Source organism: Convolutriloba macropyga, chromosome 2, assembly GCF_964194025.1.
Source record: "Convolutriloba macropyga chromosome 2, txConMacr16.3, whole genome shotgun sequence".
Lineage (NCBI taxonomy): Eukaryota > Metazoa > Xenacoelomorpha > Acoela > Convolutidae > Convolutriloba > Convolutriloba macropyga.
In genome coordinates, this window is record NC_134469.1 from 27238615 (window position 1) to 27260262 (window position 21648).

At 35.9% G+C, this 21648-nt stretch overlaps 1 protein-coding gene across 1 annotated transcript in view; it reads right to left on the reverse strand.

The window, feature by feature from the left end:
- LOC142358582 (uncharacterized) overlaps positions 1–16591 on the reverse strand; it is a 31647-nt gene extending 15056 nt beyond the window's left edge. Inside the window, exons 1-7 of the mRNA XM_075410003.1 lie at positions 16482–16591; positions 15796–15854; positions 15280–15451; positions 11924–12040; positions 11290–11483; positions 7031–7286; positions 1062–1266 (exon numbers count right to left, since the gene is read on the reverse strand). Coding sequence (XP_075266118.1) covers positions 1062–1266; positions 7031–7286; positions 11290–11483; positions 11924–12040; positions 15280–15373 — 866 coding nt within the window. The 5' untranslated portion in view covers positions 15374–15451; positions 15796–15854; positions 16482–16591. The remainder of the gene's footprint in view (positions 1–1061; positions 1267–7030; positions 7287–11289; positions 11484–11923; positions 12041–15279; positions 15452–15795; positions 15855–16481) is intronic.
- Between the last annotated feature and the right edge of the window lie 5057 nt (positions 16592–21648).

The window sequence follows — 21648 nt, forward strand, 5'->3', positions numbered from 1 at the left end:
AAATTTGCATAAAAAAAGACACACACGTTTACAATAATTGCTATGAACTTCGTTCAAGAGCAATTAATGACGCGATTGAAAAAAACTCGCCCCACTGAGTGGAAAATGATGCACGCAATTCAGTCCAAATTGCATGGGTGCGTGACTTCATATGGTTGTAAAACTTTGATGCAATAAATCCAAAACATTGCCAATAATAATAGTTCCACTTAGCTATCACTATCGCACTGAATAACAAAGTGAAGAACTCAGGCATCATTTGAAAAATAATTTTTCAACTAATTGCCAAAGAAAAGTTTTCAACAACTTTCAAAACGTCAATTGTCATATCATATCATACAGGTCATTACGGAAGGTATAGCAAAGACTTGAAAAATGAAAAAAGGGAGCAGAATGTGAAAAAAACTAGCTAATTTTAAACGCCTTTCAAAAACGGTTGCACCTCTAAGAAGGGGAAATTCTTTGTCGAACAAATCGAGCTCGGAAGGAGTAATGGGGGCTCAAGCCTTCACATCATGAATCTATGTCTCAAATAGCTTCGATGCAATCAAATACTTGAGACTAGTGACCCGCAAGGCTCTAAGAGAACGTAATGCACTCAGGGCTTCATCCCGTTTTTAAGGACGAAAATTCAAATGTTCAGAGGCAAAAAATGATCAAACAAAAAGTTAATACGAAAAAATAGTGGTGCATCTATAAGCTCGAGGACAAAATTATTACAATCTGGACGCAAATTCCTCTCAAACGACAATAGGGCTCAATCCAGTCTTAATTCAGCCGGGTGCGGGGGTATAACATCACTGTGAGGATTAAAATGATGTTAGTAGAGCTCATCATAGACTACGACAATTCAAAATTAAAAACTAGATCTTTGTTGGCGCAATTTTGATTCAATTTTCATTGATAAAACACCGCAAAATTTTTTATCTAGCAAAAATCCCATAACAAAGACCAAAGGACCCAAATAATTGCTAGAAACTTGCAAGGATTAGATGATTAGGTAAAAGAAAACAGATTAGGTAAAAGGGAGGTACAAACAAGTATCAATGACTTCTGCTCACCTGTGTTTGTGAAATAGGACTACAATGGTGAAGACTAGGAAGAGAGTGAACAGGAGTATTTCTGACCATTGTCCCGCCTTCTTCACCATTGGGACTCGACTAAGGATTAGGTCTGGCAGCACCGGACTTTCCAGATCCATCCTATCGTTGCTCTTCACAACTGTCCAGATCATTAGCAGCTGAGCCGCTTGTTGGAACACGAAAGCTGAAACATTGCCAATGCGGTGTTGCTGATTCTATTACAAGGGTAAGCTTCTATCGGTAACCTTAATTTTTAGTCATTGTTATAGGGAATTTTAAGATTCCCTTACGAAGCCAATTAAGAAAATGAGTAACATAATAAACATACCCTGCAGATTGCCGAAAACAGCCGCCATTGATTCTCATGACCCTTATTGCGAATAAAACACCAACAGAAAAAAATATTGTATCAAAATGCCAGAAATGTGCGTTATTTTGACTTCATTTTAGTTATGCATGCATACTCCTTTTCTCATTGAGAGATACATTTTACCTGTTTGCCAAGACTTTGTTCAAATAACGGACATCTAAAATTTTCGTGATTACCCAGTTTCAACCCATAAACCGATTAACGTCAGACAAATTGTTCTCAACCGGCAGGCGGGGCATTTCAATTTAGTGCGGGTGTTGCTTAGAAGTTTATTTATTGTTGCAAAAATCCCGCCTCCAGAGGGGGTTTGAATAAGCAACCTCCATGATAATAATCTGACATCTGAACCGCAAACTTGAATGAGAGCACCTTAGATCACTCAAAAATGAAGAACTGAAGTGTGAAAAATCACTCAAGGGTCAAAGACTGATCTAGAGCAAAAACTTTGCATAAAAAAGACAAACACGGTTACAATAATTGCCTCAAACTTTGTTCGAGAGCAATTAAACAGCTCGAGGGCAAAAATTCATTAAAAAATTCAAATTCTAATCTTTTTGATTCTACAAATCGTAAACATACCCGGCAGATTGCCGGAAAATAGCCGCCGTTGATTCAAATAAGCATTATTGGGATTGAAAGAATAGAAGATATTGAAAAATAAAAGATTTTTGTACAAAAACAATTTTTAAGTCCGATTTATTTTGATGGCATTTCGTAGTTGAACATACTTCTGTTTCTCAGAGAGAGGCTACAGGGTCTACTGTCAATACCAATAAGCATTAGAGATGGTAACTAAGACTTATAGGAACGACTTTCAAATAGCGGGCATCTAAAATTGGGCTTTATGGGTTTATCCCGTTTCTATTTGACTTCAATTTTTTATACTGACTCTACTCATTTTTAATTGCTTTGCTGAGCAATTGATGTTCAAAATTACTTTTAGCAGAATGAGAGAAGAAAAACTAGCCTAGAGAAGTCAAAAAGATTTCACGCAAAATGTTGAAAAAGCGGCAAAATGAGGTAAAGCGAAACATTTTTTGTTCGACGAAGTAAAAAAAAACATAGCAGGACAATTCCTGACGTACAATTCAAAGAATTTTCATTGACTAAACAGAAAAATAGACCTAGAACGGACTATGATAGGATTGGGAGAACCATTTAGAAATATCCGATCCAAAAAACTGAAAAAACAGTAATAATCAGAGTGAAATTGGCGCATGTGAACAAAAAACCACTAGCGAGAAAGCGAATTTTTGTTCAAACACCGTTTTCTCACTCTACTTTAAATTTAGAGCCAAAAAATTCACGCCGCAAAACCACTCGCTTTTTGCTCCACTTCCTCTTTCGGCGTGACCAAAATCACTACTCCAATTTGACTTCAGAATTCATGAAAATGTGTAACAGATCTTAAAAAAAACATAGCCGGAAGAATTCCGGAAACGACTCGAAAGAGAAAGTGGCCCATAATTATGACTAAATAACTAGAAAAACCATTGTGAACCCTAATCCTCCACAAATGCCATAAAAAATTAAGAAAGAATAGAAACGGCATTCAAAAACAAATTGAAAAAAAAAAAACTGACAATTTAGAGTTTTTTTAATAGTACAAGGATATATAAAGCCGAATAACGTTCCTTTGCAATTAGAGCAATAAAAACCTCACAAAACAATGGGCAAGTCATAATAGGGTAAGAAACTTGTCTCAGATTTAAAAAAGAAAAACTACAAAAAAAAGAAAAATGGTTTAAAATTTCTCAATTTTTCTCTCCATTTTCCTGAGAAAAAATGATTATACCAACAATACTTTATTCAATTGTTATCTAAAAATTCCTTAAGTAACAAGCTTCTATTGAAATCCCAAGGCAGTAAAACAAATACAGGTAAAAAAAATAATTAAATTTCGTCTAAAATTCAGCAAAACTGATCAAAAACCTCCAAATTAGCATTAAACTCAAATTAACTACTTGAAACCTTCAATTCCTATCAAAACAAGCCTAAAACTAAAACAATATCATAATCAAACCTCATAACCATCAAAAGTTGCAAAAACTGCTTTTAAAAGCCGCACGTGAACAAGAAAATTTCGCTCGCTTAGAGAAAATTTTTTCACAGATCAATTTCTCGCTCGCTAAAAAACAGCGGTATGAACAAAAACCACTATCTTTTCGCTCCGCTCTTAACTTCTGTTCAACGCCGAATTTTTTCACGCGTTTCACTTCCCGCTTCAAAAATCACTCCAATAAAATTGATTAAAAAAGGACTTCTCCAATACTCCTCTTCGAGTCCCAATACAATTCAAATTCTTTGAATTGTAAAAAAAAATTAGGAGCGCTATAATAGCCGGCTGAGATGAGGGCGGCTATTAAAAATCTACCAGCAGCACGAGGGGAGGCAATTTTAAGGGGAGGACAGTGCACCAGGGAAGGGGGATGAGTGGAGGATCAAACTCTTCAGAACTTTTCTTCATCACAATTACATGTCTTCTCAGCAGTTTCTGATGGTCGCGTACTTAGAGAATAGTAAGGCGTTAGGCTCTACGTGCGAATTTTCTGCTCAGCAATATAGTGGCCACTTAGTGGCTCAATGAGGCTAATCTAACTAGGTGCGTACCGCAGTTACAAGTGCAATATAAATATGCGGGGAGGGTACTTGAGGCGACCGAGGGGGACAAAATCAAGAACCGCCCTTCACACCATGAAACCGTCTACACAAAACAGCTGTAGTGAATCGCATTCTCAGAGAACAGTAAGGATTAGGGCTCTAAGAGCACTTAATGCCCTCCGAACGCTACCTGTTTATCCCGTTTTTAAGGACGAAAAGTCAAATGGGTCAAAAGAAAAATCGGTGAAACGAAAAAAGGCAAAAAGACCACAGGACTAATATATTAACAACCTAAATTAAAATTACTGCATTTATTCGAAAAATACCTGCCCATAAATTAATCAAGCATCTTAGGGACAAAACATCAAAAAACTTAGCTGGCAGGTTGCCAGAAAATAGCCGCAATAGCTTCGTAGATCTGCAATCTCAAAAAAGATAGTAAAAGAAAGACTATTTTTGAGAGTGAGGTAAGTCACGCGTGACCAAAAATTTAATCACGCGAATGAACAAAAAAACTCGCTCCAATTAGATAAAAAAAATGACGTCACGCACGCATTTCATTTGAAAATGCATGAACGAATGAACAAAACGTGGCTGTGACGTCATATGGTCGTCAAAAATGGTCGACAAAAATCGCAACGGAATAAAAAAAACAAAGCAAGACGTCCTGACGAACAATTCAGAAGACTTTTCATTTACTAAACAAAAAACTAGACCTAGCAGGGACTATGAGTGAGCTGGGAAAACCATTTCTAAAAAAAATCAGATAAAAAAATTTAAAAAAACCGAAAATCAAAATTAAAATGCAGCATGTGAACAAAAAACTACCACTGTGGGATGTAATCCGGAAACCGCGAGCCAATTATCGCGGCTAAGCCGCGACGCGCGCCCACCGGCCCGCCAGGGCCTACTTAAAATACCAGTATCCCAAATTTTTTTGGCTTACTTGCTTGAGTCACTTGAGAAGTCAAAGAATGTTCTAGAAGAAAAGCGCAAAATGGTCATGCTAAAGATTTGCATTAAAAAAATACCAACACGTTTACAATAATTGCTATGAACTTCATTCAAGAGCAATTAAAAAAACAGTCCGAAATGAGACTTGATTAAGTTTCTGAAAAAACAGAACTGATTTCCATCAAATGAAAAGGTCAGTCATTTAACAAAGAAATACTACATATAACCTAAGACTGAAAAACGACGTGACGTACACAATTCTACTGAAATTGCATGAACGAATGAACAAAAAGCAGATCTGATGAAATTGTGACATTATATGGTCGTAACAAAAATCTTGACGACGAAATAAAAAAACCAAGAGAAGGCCAATAATAGCCCGAGCTATCGCTGTGTGGCTATTAAAAAAGGTCTTGCAAAATTGTCTAATATGGAAAATATCAATTAGAAGCACCAGATTTTACCCAAAAGTCTTATAAATACATAAAATGGTCTAAAATTTTCCCGACCATACAAATAATTTTCAAATTTTGTGAGAAAAACCATTAGGTAGAAAAAGTTGGTATTAAAGCTTACAAAACAGCTTTGAAAATGCCGCACACGTGATCAAAATAATTCGCTCCCTTAGGCAAAAGAATTCAGAGCTCCTCTTCTCCCTCACTGGCGAGCATTGAACAAAAACCGTGAAATTTGTCTGCTTTGACTTTTGTTCAGCAGATTGACCCAAACATTGGTTTCAAGTGGGGCATTTGACTTAGCATCCTGTGAAAAGAGAAGCCACCGATTAAAAATATAGATTACACCAATGGCCCTCAAAGCAGGAGCGCAATAATAAGAAGATGACTGCATCTATCAAACAGAGTTTCACATGAATCTGGCTTTGTATAAAAAAATGACTAAATACACTTCACGAAAAAAAATTCTGTACAGAGTATTAAAATATGGAGAACTCATCTCATCTAGAACAAAAATCAAGAACTTTGCTTTCAATAGCCTCCTCTGTAGCTCATCCGTTCTTTTAAACTATTTTGAATTTGCGACTACTATTCAAAGCATAACAGCAAACATTATTTGGTCAGTTCCAATATTTACCAATAGCGGACATTCAAATTTGACATAATTTATTCAAGGAATGATTCATGGGCAATCACATAACTCTGACTCACGCATTTACAGGACATTTACGATCAGGACAAACACTGGAGATGTATGTTAAACTTATCTAGTTCATTTAACTGCGTCTCATTAGTAAAGGTTTGACAAATTGTAACCTCTGAACAAAGCCGATTGAACAACAGACTTCGAACTTTCTCAATCGATTGTAAATCTACCTCATATTTTGCTGCGATAACTTCTTGTGAGACATATCTACTATGGTTCAGAATGTTTCTTCTGAGGCAGGGTAACTTATAATTGTTGAGTTGGTAACTTCCACAGTCAACAAACCGAGGCAGTTATTATCACGAACCTTATTATTATATTCTGCAATCCGTCGGGCGGATTTCTGCACTTTTGCAACAGCAGTTAGAGCTGCAATAAATTCGGACACAAAACAATTCAAACATGGTACACGTTAAGATAATCACAGACTATCTTAGTCACTCAATTAAAAATGACGTGCAGCAAAACCGTAAGACCGCATAATCTGATAAAACCATAGCAAGCTTGATATCAAAAAGAAACGATATATGCGTTATTAAAACAATTCAATGGCAGCTCAAAGAGTTTTGTGACTTCTTTTTGTTTGTTAACAGATGAACACCAAAGTACGCTCAATCGCTTCAATAGCGCGACCAAAGTAAATGAAAAGCTTCGAGTTTCAAACACTTCTGTTGAATACAACCATCCGTAACTATTCCACAACCTTCCAATGTCATTGGAACTCTTCATAGGCGATACGAAGCATTAAGTGGCAACAATTTAACAACTAAGGACTCAGATTAACTTGAGAATGTAGAGCAATTAGGCTTTTTCCAGATAGCATGGTTGCTAGTGCTATGCCGTTGGAGGAGTATTGTGTTACCTAGAAATGTCTTTTTGAGCTCATTGCGAAGTGCTTTGCTGTGCATGGGGCTAGTGGTCTTGGGCTTTTGGTCACAAGTCTCGAGAGATTTGCTGCCGCTGTTGATACTGCTGTTGTTGGTGTCAATTGTGTCTTGAATGAGTAAGAGCCCCTTGAGATCTGAGTAGGGAGGCAGAGAGCATATAGACAGGGCATCTGTCGACTTCTCATCGTCGTCGTCCAGTCTATGTGTAATGTCCTCCAGAGGGGAGACATCCTAGAAAGCATTATCACTTGGATATTAATTCTTTTTGGAATGATTTAAATTTTTTTAATCAAAAAACTTGAACATAACCGACTAACGTCGGGCGAATTGCTCTCAAACGACCGGCGGGCGGTTGTCAGCACCTAGCCACTGTTTAGTGAGGTTAGCTTTCGCTTGATTGAAGAGGCGTGAGGCTAGGGTAATAGACGATATTATCACGCCACATAACAGCCGCTGAAGTCAACAAAAGAGTTAAGGAGAGAGAGAGAGTGCGAGGTAAAACGTGAGCGAGAAAGAGAAGGAAAGAAACGCCAACCAACACACACACACAGAGAAAGAGAGAGAGAGCTAGAAATTTTTTCCATGAGATTCTAGCCTTGTTAGTAACTAAATCATATAAAAAACTGAAAGTGCAAAATTCAGAAGAAAACTTTCCACATTCCGCAGTGACGCAAATGTTCAAAGAACATTTTTTGCCTCTGGATTTTTGTCATGTAACCCATCTGCAAGACTTAAAAAGCTTCGTTGGCCAGTATTAATCGTTAAACTCAAAAAAGGACTCAAAAACTGCAAATAAAATGACAAAAATTTCAAAAAAAAAATTGAAAAAATCATAAGTTTTATTAAAAAATCGATAAAATTTGTAATATTAAAAAGTTCAAAACTATTCTATCGCAATAAAAATTGTTCAGTAACTTATTATCAAAGCCTATACGAGGTTTCTTGGGGCTGGAAGAACTTAGATAATGACAAATTTTGAAAAATTTGAAAAAAAAATACAAGTTTTATCCAACAATTGCTAAAAATCGTGATGTTCAAATGTTGAAAAACATTCTATTACCACTGGAAACTATGCAGCAACGTATTATCAAACCCTTCAGGAGGTTGTCTGAACCCTGAGGCTGAAAAATCTTGAATAATGAAAATATATGTCAAAAAAATTTTAAAATATAGCAATTTTTGTCAAAAAAAATGCCAAATTCGTGATGTTTAAATCTTGAAAATGATTCTATTACTTCTAGAAACTACATAGTACCCTATTATTAAACCCTCGAGGAGGTTCCTTGGCTCTTGAGGCTGGATAAACCTAAAAAACGACAAAAACTTTCAAAAACATTGAAAAAATTTGCAAAATTTATCAAAAAAATGCAAAAAAATTCGCAGTGTTGAAATGTTGAAACCATTCTATTACCACTAGAAACTATTCAATAACCTATTATCAAATCCTAGAGTGGATTCCTTGACACCTAGGGCTGCTAGGGCTGAAAAAACTTTAAAAACTGACAAAAATTTTCAAAAATCTTGAAAAAAATTGTGAAAATTAGTATAAATTTGCGTTTTTAGCTAGCGGTTGTTCGTCAGTAGCTAGCCACGGGTGGGGGGAGGGTGCACGGGGGCGCCGATGGGGGTGGCGACAGTCGGGTGGGGGGGGGGTGGGGCAACAGGGCGGTGGGGGGCAATAGTGGGGGGGTCAGCAGTGGGGGGGGGGGGTGGGGGGTGTTCTTCAACCTCTAAGAACCGCTGTTCACACCATAAGTATAAGACTCCAAAACTGTTTGAGCTGAAACAGAGCTAAAAGGCTCTAAGAGCACTTAATGCCCGCTGGGCGCTACCTGTTTATCCCGTTTTTGAGGACGAAAAGTCAAAAGCGTCAGACGAAAAATTGGTCAAGCGAAAAATCGCATAAAAAAAAGACCGACAGGACTAATATAATTGCTACAAACTTCGTTTGAGAGCAATTAATAAAATTATAACCAGTTGCAACTAGTTACCTAAATTTACACTCATTAATATCATCTTTTAACTTCAATTTGTGGTAACCCACTTCAATTTTAAAGAGGAAGCATCAGCAAAATTTTTTTAACCGCTAACACTTCTGTTTGATGGTATTATTTCGCGTTTGGTGATCAAAATTCGTTTTCTTTTATTTTAAGCCTGTTCGAACCTTCTAATCAGATCGACATTAATGGGATATTAAAAGCAGGTAAATTTTTCAACCACTCTGTGAATAATGGAGCTTAGTTGTGATCTGCTCAGTTTGAAATTTACAAAGTCAGTTCATTTGGTAAACTCATGTTTAGGCATCGTTTTCATTCCACCTGTAGAATATGAACATCTATAAAGAAACATACCCAGCAGATTGCCGGAAAATAGTCGCCGTTGATTCCAATAAGCATGATTGGTATTGAAAGAATAGAAGATATTGAAAAAAAGGATTTTGTACAAAAACATTTTTTAAGTCCGATTTATTTATTTATTTTGATGGCATTTCGTAGTTGAACATACTTCTGTCTGTTTCTTAGAGAGAGGCCACAGGGGCTACTATCAATACCAATAAGCATTAGAGATGGTAACTAAGACCTATAGGAACGACGTTCAAATAGCGGGCATCTATGAAATTGGGCTTTATGGGTTTATCCCGTTTCTACTTCTGTCTTCAATTTTTTTATACTGACTCTGTTCATTTTGAATTGCTTTGCTGAGCAACTGATTTTCAAATCACTTTTAGCAGAATGAGAGAAGGGAGAAACTAGCCAAGAGAAGTCAAAAAGATTTCACGCAAAATTTTGAAAAAGCGGCAAAATGAGGTAGAGCAAAACATTTTTTTGTTCGACGAAGTAAAAAAACATAGGACAAGTCCTGACGTACAATTCAACGAATTTTCATTGACTAAACAGAAAAACTAGACCTAGAATGGACCATGAGTAAATTGAGAAAACCATTTTAAGAAAATCAGATCAAAAAATAAAAAAAAACAAAAAATCAATGTCAAAATGCCGCATGTGAACAAAAAACCACTAGCGAGAAATGAAAATTTAATTCAAACATAAAACTAGGCCTAGAATGAGCTGTGAATGGATTGGAAAAAACCATTCAGTAAAAAATCCGATCCAAAAAATCGAAAAAGCAGTGACAACCAGAGTGAAATTGCCGCATGTGAACAAAAAACCACTAGCGAGAAAGCGAATTTTTGTTCAAACACCGTTTTCTCACTCTACTTTAAATTTAGAGCAAAACAATTTCACGCCGCAAATCCACTCGCTTTTTGCTCCACTTCCTCTTTCGGCGTGACCAAAATCACTACTCCAATTTGACTTCAAAAATCATGAAAATGATTGGACAGATCTTTAAAAACATAGCCGGCAGATTGCCGGAATAGCTGCGAAATAGACTTGCGTGCCGTAAAATACAGATGGAAAAAGATACAGAAGTGAGTTGATAATAGTTATCGCCGCCGCCTATAAAACTTACAAGTTAATTTCAAAGGAGGTTGTTTTTGGGTGCAAAAACATTTTCCCTGTCGCGTCTCGAACCGGCGATCTCCGGATTAACAGCCAGTCGCCTTAACCACTCGGCTGTCGGACCATACAATCTGTATTCTTACAATCAACTTTGTTTTAGGAACAGATTCTGTTTCTGAATAACCGCAATTTAGGTCACGCAGAAAGCGTGAAATCAAGCGCGAAAAAGCCATTTAAGCAGTGACGAGACAGAATGTTCTAGAACAAATGTAAAACGAAAATGAAGCGTCAGACGACGAAACAAAAAAAACCAAGAGCACCGCAATATAGCTACGCTCAGCTTACAGCTTCGCAGCTATAAAAAAGACAGCGCCCCAATACAATTCAAATTCTTTGAATTGTAAAAAAAAATAGGAGCGCTATAATAGCCGGCTTAGAAGATGAGGGCGGCTATTAATAATTTTGCACAACTATAAGGCAATATACAATTTGTAATGACTAGTCCAACCCCTAGTTTGTTCACAGTATAATGAAAAAATAAAATTTGTTCACAAGGGCAAAAAAACAGCTGTGGTTCTATATGCAAAAACAAGTTTTCTAGAGGGCAACGAACGGGTAACCTTTTCTACGAACAGCGGGTAACTTTTTCTTGACACTTTTTCTTGACAAAATTTTTTCTCTCGATCCCTCTGTTAAAACTTACAACCTTCTATCTGCAAAAGATGCTGGTTGCTTTATCTCAGATGCTGGAGGTAAGTGAGGTGAGTACTGACCTGATTAGCTATGACTTTGTTGTTGTTATTGCTAGAGTTGTTGCTATTGATGTTGCTACTGTTATGTGATAGGCAGTTGGCCCTACTCGTCAGCTGTGTCCCAGTGAACGCCTCCGAGGAGAGACTGTGGTGTAGGTTAGAGGCACTGCTACTCGTAGCACCCCCCACTATTACACCTCCCCCATGACTACCACCTGTCAATGTTACATCTTATTACACACTACCAGGAGTGTCATTGACACAGAACACGCTTCCAAGTGTACAATTAATGCTAGTCAACTTAATCAATTGTTAGGCTTTCTTTGTTAGTGTCAACCAAAACAATCGCGTAAGAAACGTCTATTGACAGACTACTGCCACAAACATTTCAAAATTTCCACGAAACTACACATAAGTTACGCAGGAAAGACAAGATAGTCCAGAATTTCCAAGTTATTAAGCAAAGTCACAGAACACTGCTTTAAGCAAAATCAGAACACCTATTTAGTGTCAATCGAAACAATTTAGTGTCAATCGAAACACGTGAACTTCTGGATATATATTAGATATGCTGGCACTGCAGACTCAGATATTCAAATTTGCACGGTTCTTTTCCAATTGAGTTTCTCTTTCAAATTTTCAATGAATCATTTACCTGCAGTGGTTGAGTAGTAGCTAGGAGGGAAGTCGATGCCTAAGCTGCCACCAGATGTGAGGCTGTTGTAATCTGGCGCAGAAGTGTTGTGATTGTTCCCATACTGATATGACATTGCTACAAAACATTACATACTCTTAAAGCATTTATAATTGAAACTGAACGTGAAATACTTCTTTTATTCATACAAATTGTCAAAAAATTATAGCTGTTCAACATTCTCGGAATTTCCTGCGGGTGTTTCAAGTTCTTACTTTTTCAGTCCTATTCCAGATGAAAAGACTTCAGACTTGCACATTAGTCTTCAAATGCATCTGTTGTTGGCGTGTCTTCTGCAACTTAACCGTACAGATTTTTCTGCTCATAGGTTCCTTATTTTGTTTTTCCGTACTTGTTATGATTCTCTCATGGTGTTAATACCCAAAAATTGATGCAAAAAATCCTCAAAAATCATCGCTCATCTTTGTTTTTAATCTCCAAATGTAGAAAGGGGTTACAAATTTCAAGTGCATCGGAATTTTTCGGAAAATTTAGAAGCATAACCGATTAGGTCAAACGAATTGCTCTCGAAAGACAAGCCTGTCAGAGTCTAGTCATTTTGAATTTTAAAGGCATCATACAATTCCTTGAACTATTAAGTTTTTCACACTTTAAGCTGTTTCATAATACTCTACACTCCCCACTACAAAGCTAGCTTGATCTTCCGATACAATTAAAGTTTTGGTTCCTCTCAAAAATTATAATTGAATACTTTGTATAACATAGCTGGCAGATTGCCAGAAAATAGCCGCAATAGACCCGTAGATCGGCAGTCTAAAAAAAAACAGTAAAAAAGACAGACCAAAAAAATTCGTCTTTTCATTGAAGGCTGATGTTATATTTTGATTAAAAATATGTATAAGTTATTGCTGCCTCTTTTAGCTGATCTCAAATAACCTTCAATTAGAGTGACACACACCCATTTGACCTTATCTCTTTGAATTAAAGTAAATAAAAGTCAATTTCAAAGTGAGGAAGTCATTTTTGAGAGTGAGGTAAGTCAAGTGTGACCAAAAATTTAATCACGCGCATGAACAAAAAGTTCGCTCCACTAAGAGCGAAAAATGACGTCACACATGCAATTCAGTTGAAATTGCATGAACGAATGAACAAAAAGTGGCTGTGACGTCATATGGTCGTAACAAAAATCATGACGACGAAATAAAAAAACATAGCAGGACAAGTCCTGACGTACAATTCAAAGAATTTTCATTGACTAAACAGAAAAACCAGACCTAGAATGGACTAAGAGTGAATTGAGAAAACCATTGAAAAATTCTGATAAAAAAATAAGAAAAAAAGAGAAAATCGATGTGAAAATGCCGCATGTGAACAAAAAAAACCACGAGAAATGAAAATTTAATTCACACAAAAAACTAGGCCTAGAATGCGCTTTGAATGGATTGGGAAAACCATTTAGAAAAAAATCCGATCCAAAAAATCGAAAAAAAAACAGTAAAAATCAGAGTGAAATTGCCGCATGTGAACAAAATACCACTACCGAGAAACCGAATTTTTGTTCAAACACCATTTTCTCACTCTATTTTAAAATTAGAGCGAAAAAAAATCAAGCCGCAAAACCACTCGCTTTTTCGCTCCATTTCCTGTTTCGCCGTGACCAAAATCACTACTCCAATTTGACTTCAAAAATCATGAAAATGTGTGAACAGATCTTAAAAAAAAAGACAGCGCCCCAATACAATTCAAATTCTTTGAATTGTAAAAAAACCAAGAGAAGGCCAATAATAGCCTCAGCTGTCGCTGTGCGGCTATTAATAAAGATTTCTAGTTTTTCCCATATTTCAGAAAATAGCCGCAGATAACCGCATTCTCAAAAGGATAGTACAAGAAAGATCAAAAAAGTCAATTTCAGAGTAAGGAAGTCAATTTTGACAATGAGGCAAGTCACGTGTGACCAGAAACTTAATGACGCCGATGAACAAAAACCTCGGTCCACTAAGAGTGAAAAACGACGTGACGTACACAATTCTGTTGAAATTGCATGAACGAATGAACAAAAAGCAGATTTGAAGAAATTGTGACATTATATATATGGTCGTAACAAAAATCTTGACGAAATAAAAAAACATAGCAGGACAAGTCCCGACGTACAATTCAAAGAATTTTCATTGACTAAACAGAAAACTAGACCTAGAACGGACTATTAATGGGATTGGGAAAACCAACTAGAAAAACACCCAATCAAAAAAATAGAAAAAACAGTAAAAATCAAAGTCAAATTGCCGCATGTGAACAAAAAACCCCTAGCGGGAAAGTTAACTTTTGTTCAAACACCGTTTTCTCACTCTACTTTAAATTTAGAGCAAAAAAATTTCACGCCGCAAAACCACTCGCTTTTTCGCTCCACTTCCTGTTGCGGCGTGACCAAAATCACTACTCCAATTTGACTTCAAAAATCATGAAAATGTGTGAACAGATCTTAATAAAACCAGCGCCCCAATACAATTCAAACTCTTTGAATTGTAAAAACAAGAAGGCCATTAATAGTCTCCGCTATCACTTTGCAGCTATTAAGAAATAAACGAAGAAAAAACCTGAACAATAGATTCGATCCAAAAACCTGAACAATAGATTTCGAATACAGTAATTAAGCTTATTCGAGCTTAAGTGAAACCAATCTGGCATATTGCCGGAAATTAAACAGAATTTTGATGACACTTTTTGGGGTCAAAAACCATCTGTTTTCCGAGATTTTCCAATCGATAGGCTACGCAGTGGAACAAATCCTGTTATTGCACTGTAGCGCATTAACCCAATGGGGATTCACGTTATTTCACTTGGAAACAATTTTCTAAGATGCAAAGGTTTATCTGCAAACATTGGTTTATCTCTGCTGGAATCTCCCTGAAAAAGAAATTTAGCTGCACAAAATCTATCATTAAGGAGCAGTAAAAATCAAAACAAATGGTTGATTTGCGTACAACCATTTCATTTGCTATACCGTTTATATCATAATGTAAATAGTACAATCTTCAGCTCAAAAACCTATAACAAACGAATATGGTCAGACGAATTGCTCTCGAAAAGAGCAATATAATTTAGAGAGGTGCAGTTTAGAAAACTTTTTATATGCGCTAAAGAAAGCAAAACCTTGAGGTTTAAAGCCCCCTGAATGAAACTAATCTATACCGGCTTTGCTACTCGCTTACAATCCGTTTCATTTTAGCAACAAACTTTATTTCGGAATGAACGCAATTGGGATCAATTGCACGTCAAGCGTGAAAAGCCAAGAGTGAAAAGACATTTAAACGAAGAATAAAATGACTCATTTAAAATAAAATAACTCATTCACTCACCTCGCTTGTGCCCTTTGAAGAGCGAGCTTCCAGATGGCCGGAAAGTGGGACCATCGGAACCTGCTGTCGCCTGCCCATTAGACCCTGCACCCATCTATTGCTAAGGCGTTGATCAGTCGTATTCCCGAAATGAGTGGACAGTAAAGGAGACAGAGTCAACTTTAAATGACGACTAGAACATAGTAACAAACAGCCACTGCCACTGCGTGAACAAACAGTTCAGTAGAGAAAATCAATTACTGAATCTTAGAGAGAGATAAACCATTCTGTTCATGCTACAATATTTGAAGTTCAGAGACCACCAGTAATTGAGCAGCAAACAATACCAATATAACAAATTAACAAACACTCCTACGACCTTTAGAAGCTTTAAATGAAGTTAAAAACTTTAATACTAGCTCCCATCAAATCTCTTGCTTTCCGAATTGAGACAATTTAACAACAGATGCGTGGTTCCTCTTCCCAAGAGAAACACGATTGTTGATACAAATTAACTTTTTTTGTCGGAATACTTACTTTAGAGGGGAGGGATTCACTGAAGACAGGGGTACTCTTTCCTGACAAGCAAGCCAGATCTGAAACAACATTTTTGAAGCTCGCGCATAGATGATTCCAAATTAACAGATAAACAACTTAAATGGGTATGATATTGATGAAATTACTGTTTTTTTTTAATTTATTGCAATAATGTTTAAACATTTGGTTAATTAATGAATTTTCTTGCTAAGGAAGAAAAAAAACAAGAAGGATGTCTCAGAGAAACCAATTCAAAAGCGGAAGAAGAGACTCAATTAAAAGGTTAAAGGCGAGGCTATCATTTCAAAAGTTGAACCTTTAACCTATTAATTGAAAGAAATTCAACATTGGCAGATGTAAATTCAAGATCGACGATTGACTTAGCAAAAGGAGAATTTAAAATAAGGGATCTTTTCCGTTTGTGCCCCCCCCCAGTACGTTATGCTCCCCCCAGTTACAGAGCACGTGTCATTACATAGTAAATCATTATGTAAAAATATTGCACGTGCGTCTGGGGGTTGCAAATAATATGCACCCACTAAGCTGGGGGGCACAAACGGAAAAGATCCAAAATAAGAATTAGCTTCGCAAAATATCCTAAGCTATTTGAACAGGAAATCACGCCAAGTAGCTGCATTGAAGCTTTTTGAATAGATCTTAAATTCAGTTTTGAAAAAGTTTCTCACTCTGACTTGTATTCAACTGTTCAAATTTGCGTTTTCGAATTCTCTGATGAAATGGCAGTGAGTTCCAGTTCTTTTTATCCACCTCATCGTAAGAACGGCAAATCTCATGGTTATAACTGCAAATCACATCATTAGAACGGAAAATCACATCATTAGAACGGAAAAATCATCCTTACAACTGGTTATCTCATCGTTAAAACGTTGAAGCAGACACTTCAATTTAGCACTGTAATCCCTGAAAGCATGAATTATGATGCTAAAGCGGGCAATAAAAATGGTGAAACCACTGGTGAAATCAGTGTCGTATTAAAAATAATAATAATTTAATTTCTCCCATGCATAACAAAATTATTACAAAAAATCTTAAAAATTTTTTAAAAATATAGCACCAAAGTGGACCCTCCAAATCCAAGGGGCTGCATGGGAGTGCCCTTGGAGCAAACAGTGAATATTTAACATATAACTGATTTCACCAGGTGCGAAAATTAGTGGCTCCCATAGTAATGTTGAGATAATGGATTGCGGTGAACTTCCAAAGTTTGTACTTAACATCCTATCGTTGGGACCTAAATACCCTGTGAGACACAATTGCAATGAGGTGCACCTCCTTGCAGACGTAGACAAACTTTACATGAATTACGCAAGAATTAATGAGGCCTCCGCAAAATGGTATGCAAAAGATGTACGCGAAACCCCAATGGATAGAGGGGGTCAAAAAAGTGCATGATTACCTAAAAGCCAATGATTTGCTGGCGGTACCATTTGACAAAATCTGCCGTCTCTGTGTGATGAAGAAGTCAACGTACAGTGAAAAACTTGATGATGTGTTGAACTCGGATCAGTTTCAAAAAATCAATGGAGCAAAAGATGAAATTGTGACCAAAAATGAAAAACGAGATCAGTTTCAAAAAATCAATGGAGCAAAAGATGAAATTGTGATCAAAAATGAAAAACATATAATTGACAGCCTGCAACAATTAAGGAAGCAAAAAAAAATCAGTGACAAAATTTATCGAAGACTCAGGTCAACAGGTTCACAACCAGCGAGGCTCTATGGCCTGGCAAAGGTACATAAAAAAGATACACATCTCCGACCTGTTCTTTAAATACCTGTTAGCAGTTACAAAATCTTGAACAGATTTCTGATACAATTTTTCCAGAAACTACCAGGTGCAAACAGTGAAACTAACACGCAAAATGCTAGAAAAGAGTTAAGTGTGGATGAAATCGTTTGAAGTATCACTGCAAAAACAAGAGCTCGGTGAAAACATCTCCAGATTCGATTAAAACGGGAAGTGCAACGACTGTAACCGGAAAGTGACTTTCCGAGGAAGAGGACTAGAATGTGAGTCACGCAAAAACTGATTTCATGCAAAATTCCAAAGATAACGAATGAGGTTTACGCCAACATACAGGATATTGTTTGGATTGGTACTTATTGCAGCAATCAACAGACAGTGGAGCCGTATGAGGAGATGAAAATTATTAAAAGGTATGTGGATGATGTTATCTGCACGGCTTGTGGTGACCCGGACGAGTACTTAAAACTTGCAAATTCATTACATAAGAACCAGCAATTTAGCTTAGAAGAAGTTAACAAGGAAGGGAGTTTGGTTTTTTTGACATTAACGTAAATGTGTGCAGCAAAAATAAAAAATAAAAAGAATATCAGCTGTCAATGGTATAAAACACAAACTCACACTGAAATAATAAGAAATTTTTGCAGCTGTGCACCACTTAAACATAAGATAAATGTGATTCAAGGGACGGTTCTTAGGGTTTTTAACGCAACATCTAATTGGCTCGCCTTCGTTCAGGCTCTTGAAGAAAACAAATTTTGCTGGACCAAAAATCAGTATCCAGAGGAATGGTTTTTAAAAAATAGTGAACCAGACTTTAGAAAAGATAATAAGTGAAGTCAAAGAACTATTGAGAACAACACCAAAGGCGCGTCCAAAAACAGGACTAGATCCAGGCCAACTATTTTTTTTTTACAATACAGAGGCAATCCTACTCAGAATTTTGCAAACCAATTGAAAAAAATTATGCCAATTGCAAGTGGTTTTTATAACGCGAAAATTAAGATCATTCCTCCCTACCCTGAAATCATCTTTCGATAGAGACCTGAAATTCAATGTGGTATATGAGATAAAAAGTAATGGGTGCGGATCTATCTATGTTGGGCAAACAAGCCGGCATTTTATCACAAGGATATCAGAACATCAAAAGAAGGATTCACAGGTGGGTCAACATCTGGTTGAATTTTGTGGCGCCACGAATGACAGTGAACGGAAAAGTCTGGACAGTCGAAAAGCTAATGACTATCTAAGTTATATACATCAGCAAGCTGAAGCAGGCACTAAGCACAGGTGATGAAAATAGGGGAAGGGAGCTCACGCTAAAATATGAGTTCAAATAATAATTTTGACTAGATAAAGACACATAGTGCAAAAAACATATTGTGCATGTAAAATAAAATTTGCAAAAAATCCACAATAGGGATACTTAGGTTTAGGGCAAATTTGGAATGACCCCAGAAATACAAAAACTTTGCCAAAATCAAAATATGCGGAAAAGGAATGTTTATAAAGAAATTGACAAGAGATGTAAATATGTGTTGTAAATCGATTAAATACTGTATAGAGGAAAAATTATTTCTATTTAATTTTTAGAATAGTTCCTAGAATTGTTTTAATCTTGGTCGCAGACAAATGTAAATACATATTCATTTCATTCTTTAACAATTTGCAAAACAGTTTTACCCTGACGATGAACGTAAAGTTCGAAAACGTTTATTTTAATTATCGGTAATTTTAATTTGACAACTTGGTTTTTTTACAATAAATATAGATTAGATGAACAGTCTTTGAAATTCAGTTTCAATTATAATCATTGTATTCTGTATACGGTCTGTTAATTTCTTAAAAGAAAATTTGGATTAACTAAATTTAAGTGGCAGTATTGCGTTTTGCTCTAACAATAAAAATAGTACGGAACCACAATTCTGCACGTAACTGAGTTTTGTTTTTGAACACTATTTTCAATCTAAAGTTTACCTGCTGTGTTCGATCTTGTTAAACAAAAACATATTATTGATAGAACTTTTTTCAGTGACATTGATAGTCTGAAGATAGATCAAAGTGTACTTTAGGACCTCTTTACAATAAAGTTCGTATATGGATAACACGTTACTTTTCGAAAAACACTCACTAATGTTTTCAAATCGGCCCTTAGAATAATTTTTTTGTAAAACTTTTTTCTGAAGTCCGTATAATTGATTCAATTTATTTTTTGAGGTGCATCCATACAGTAACAAGCCATGAGATATGATAGGCTCTAAATAGGTTTCATAGTGAGCAAACAAAAACTGATTTGTGATATTTTCTGGATCGCTTAACATCAGAAATTCGAGGCCAAATTGTTTTCACAACTTCTTATATATGACAATCAAATTTGAATTTGCAATAAAAAAAACACATAAGTATTTTACACAATCAGAACAGTGTAGGTGTTTACTGCTCAGAGTGACATCAAGTCTTATATTGAAAAATGACTTTCTTAGTGTCTAGAAAAATGCAGCAAGTAAGTTTTTTTTTACAAAACAAATGGTTTGTGGTAATTTGAATGAAGGCGCCATTTTTAGAGCGTTTGGGTTAGAAACTATACTGCATTTTATATAACATTTTTGCGGTTGACCATTGCTTTTTCAAGAAATGCATGAAGGACAGACATGGGTTGATAATTCTCAATTGTTCGTTTTGATCCGGCTTCAAAAATTGGACTGATTTTGCTTGTTTCAAGCAGTCAGGAGAAATACTTTTTATGAACGATAGACTAACTATGTATGAAACAAGATAAGCAAGAATATTTGCAAAAAGTTTTAGAACTTTAGCAGGAATTCTATCCAACCAAGTTGCTTTTTTAACATCAAGATTTTGCCATAAACTGATGTCTTCTGTATAGGTAAAAACGAAAAGATAAATAGATTTTGGGTTATTTGCTGGGCTTATGTTAACTGTATTTATTGTTGCTTCTATCGAAATATTAACTCTCTAACCAATAGACCAAAAACATTTATTAAAACAATCAGCGCCGTCGTGATCATTTTCAATGTTAATTCCATGTTCATATTAATTTGATATTGTATCATCTTTGCGATTGCTTCCACTAATTGAGCTTAAACTTTTATAAAACAATCGCTCACAGTTCAATAGTTTTTTTTTAAATTTTTCACTAAAATACTGGTTTTTTTTCAAGCGAACAAGTTTGTTTACTTTATTTTTAGGCCTTACATATTTAGTTTGCATTTTAGAATTCGGGCAATTGGCAAAGTGTCTGATGGCACGGTTCCTTTTTTAACAAATTTTTATAAATTTTTGTTTTTCCATGGACTTCTTTTAGTTTTACTTTTGCACGTCTCAATTCCAGCACTTTCGTCTATCGCTTCTTTTGTTTTTCCGAACGACAATACCTTACTGAAAACTATTCATTCTAGATGCCATTAGGTTTTGAAGAATATTTAGGGCATTCTCATTGTTCAAAAAAATACCATCTGATTGTAATATTTTTAACTTCATTTTTAGTTGACCCATCAAAACTTGTCTTAATTGTTTAATCATCAGTAATGCTTGGAAAAATAATAATACGTTCAACGGAAATAACTTTTTCATTATAAAGCACGTGATCAATTAACGTAGTGGTGGTCAATTAACGTGATCAATTAACGTCTAGCTACTCTTCTAAGAAAGTCCGTTGAGTGAATCCATTTTTTGCAATCATGCATAGTACTTAACAACAGATTTCGAATGTTGAAGTAAATCTATGTTAAACTTGCCAAATATAATACATTTTAGGTCATGTTGTGGTAGACATGTCATTAGTATTTCATAATTACTTAAGAAAAACCATGTTATTAGTGGATGGTAACTTCCATATACCACAAAGTATTACATTTTTGGTTTTGAAGCATCTAATAGTTAACAAAGTGAAACAGAGGTGGCCTGGTGTGGGTATTACTTCATATGCTGTCGTTTTATCTATATATAAACAGCAGCAGCGTTGCTTTTATTCGCGCTTTCTGAAGTTACCATATTATATCCGGAAAACTTTTAGAAGGTAAAGAGACAATCAGACGGCAAGCAGGTTTCCAAAAAACATATAGGAGTAG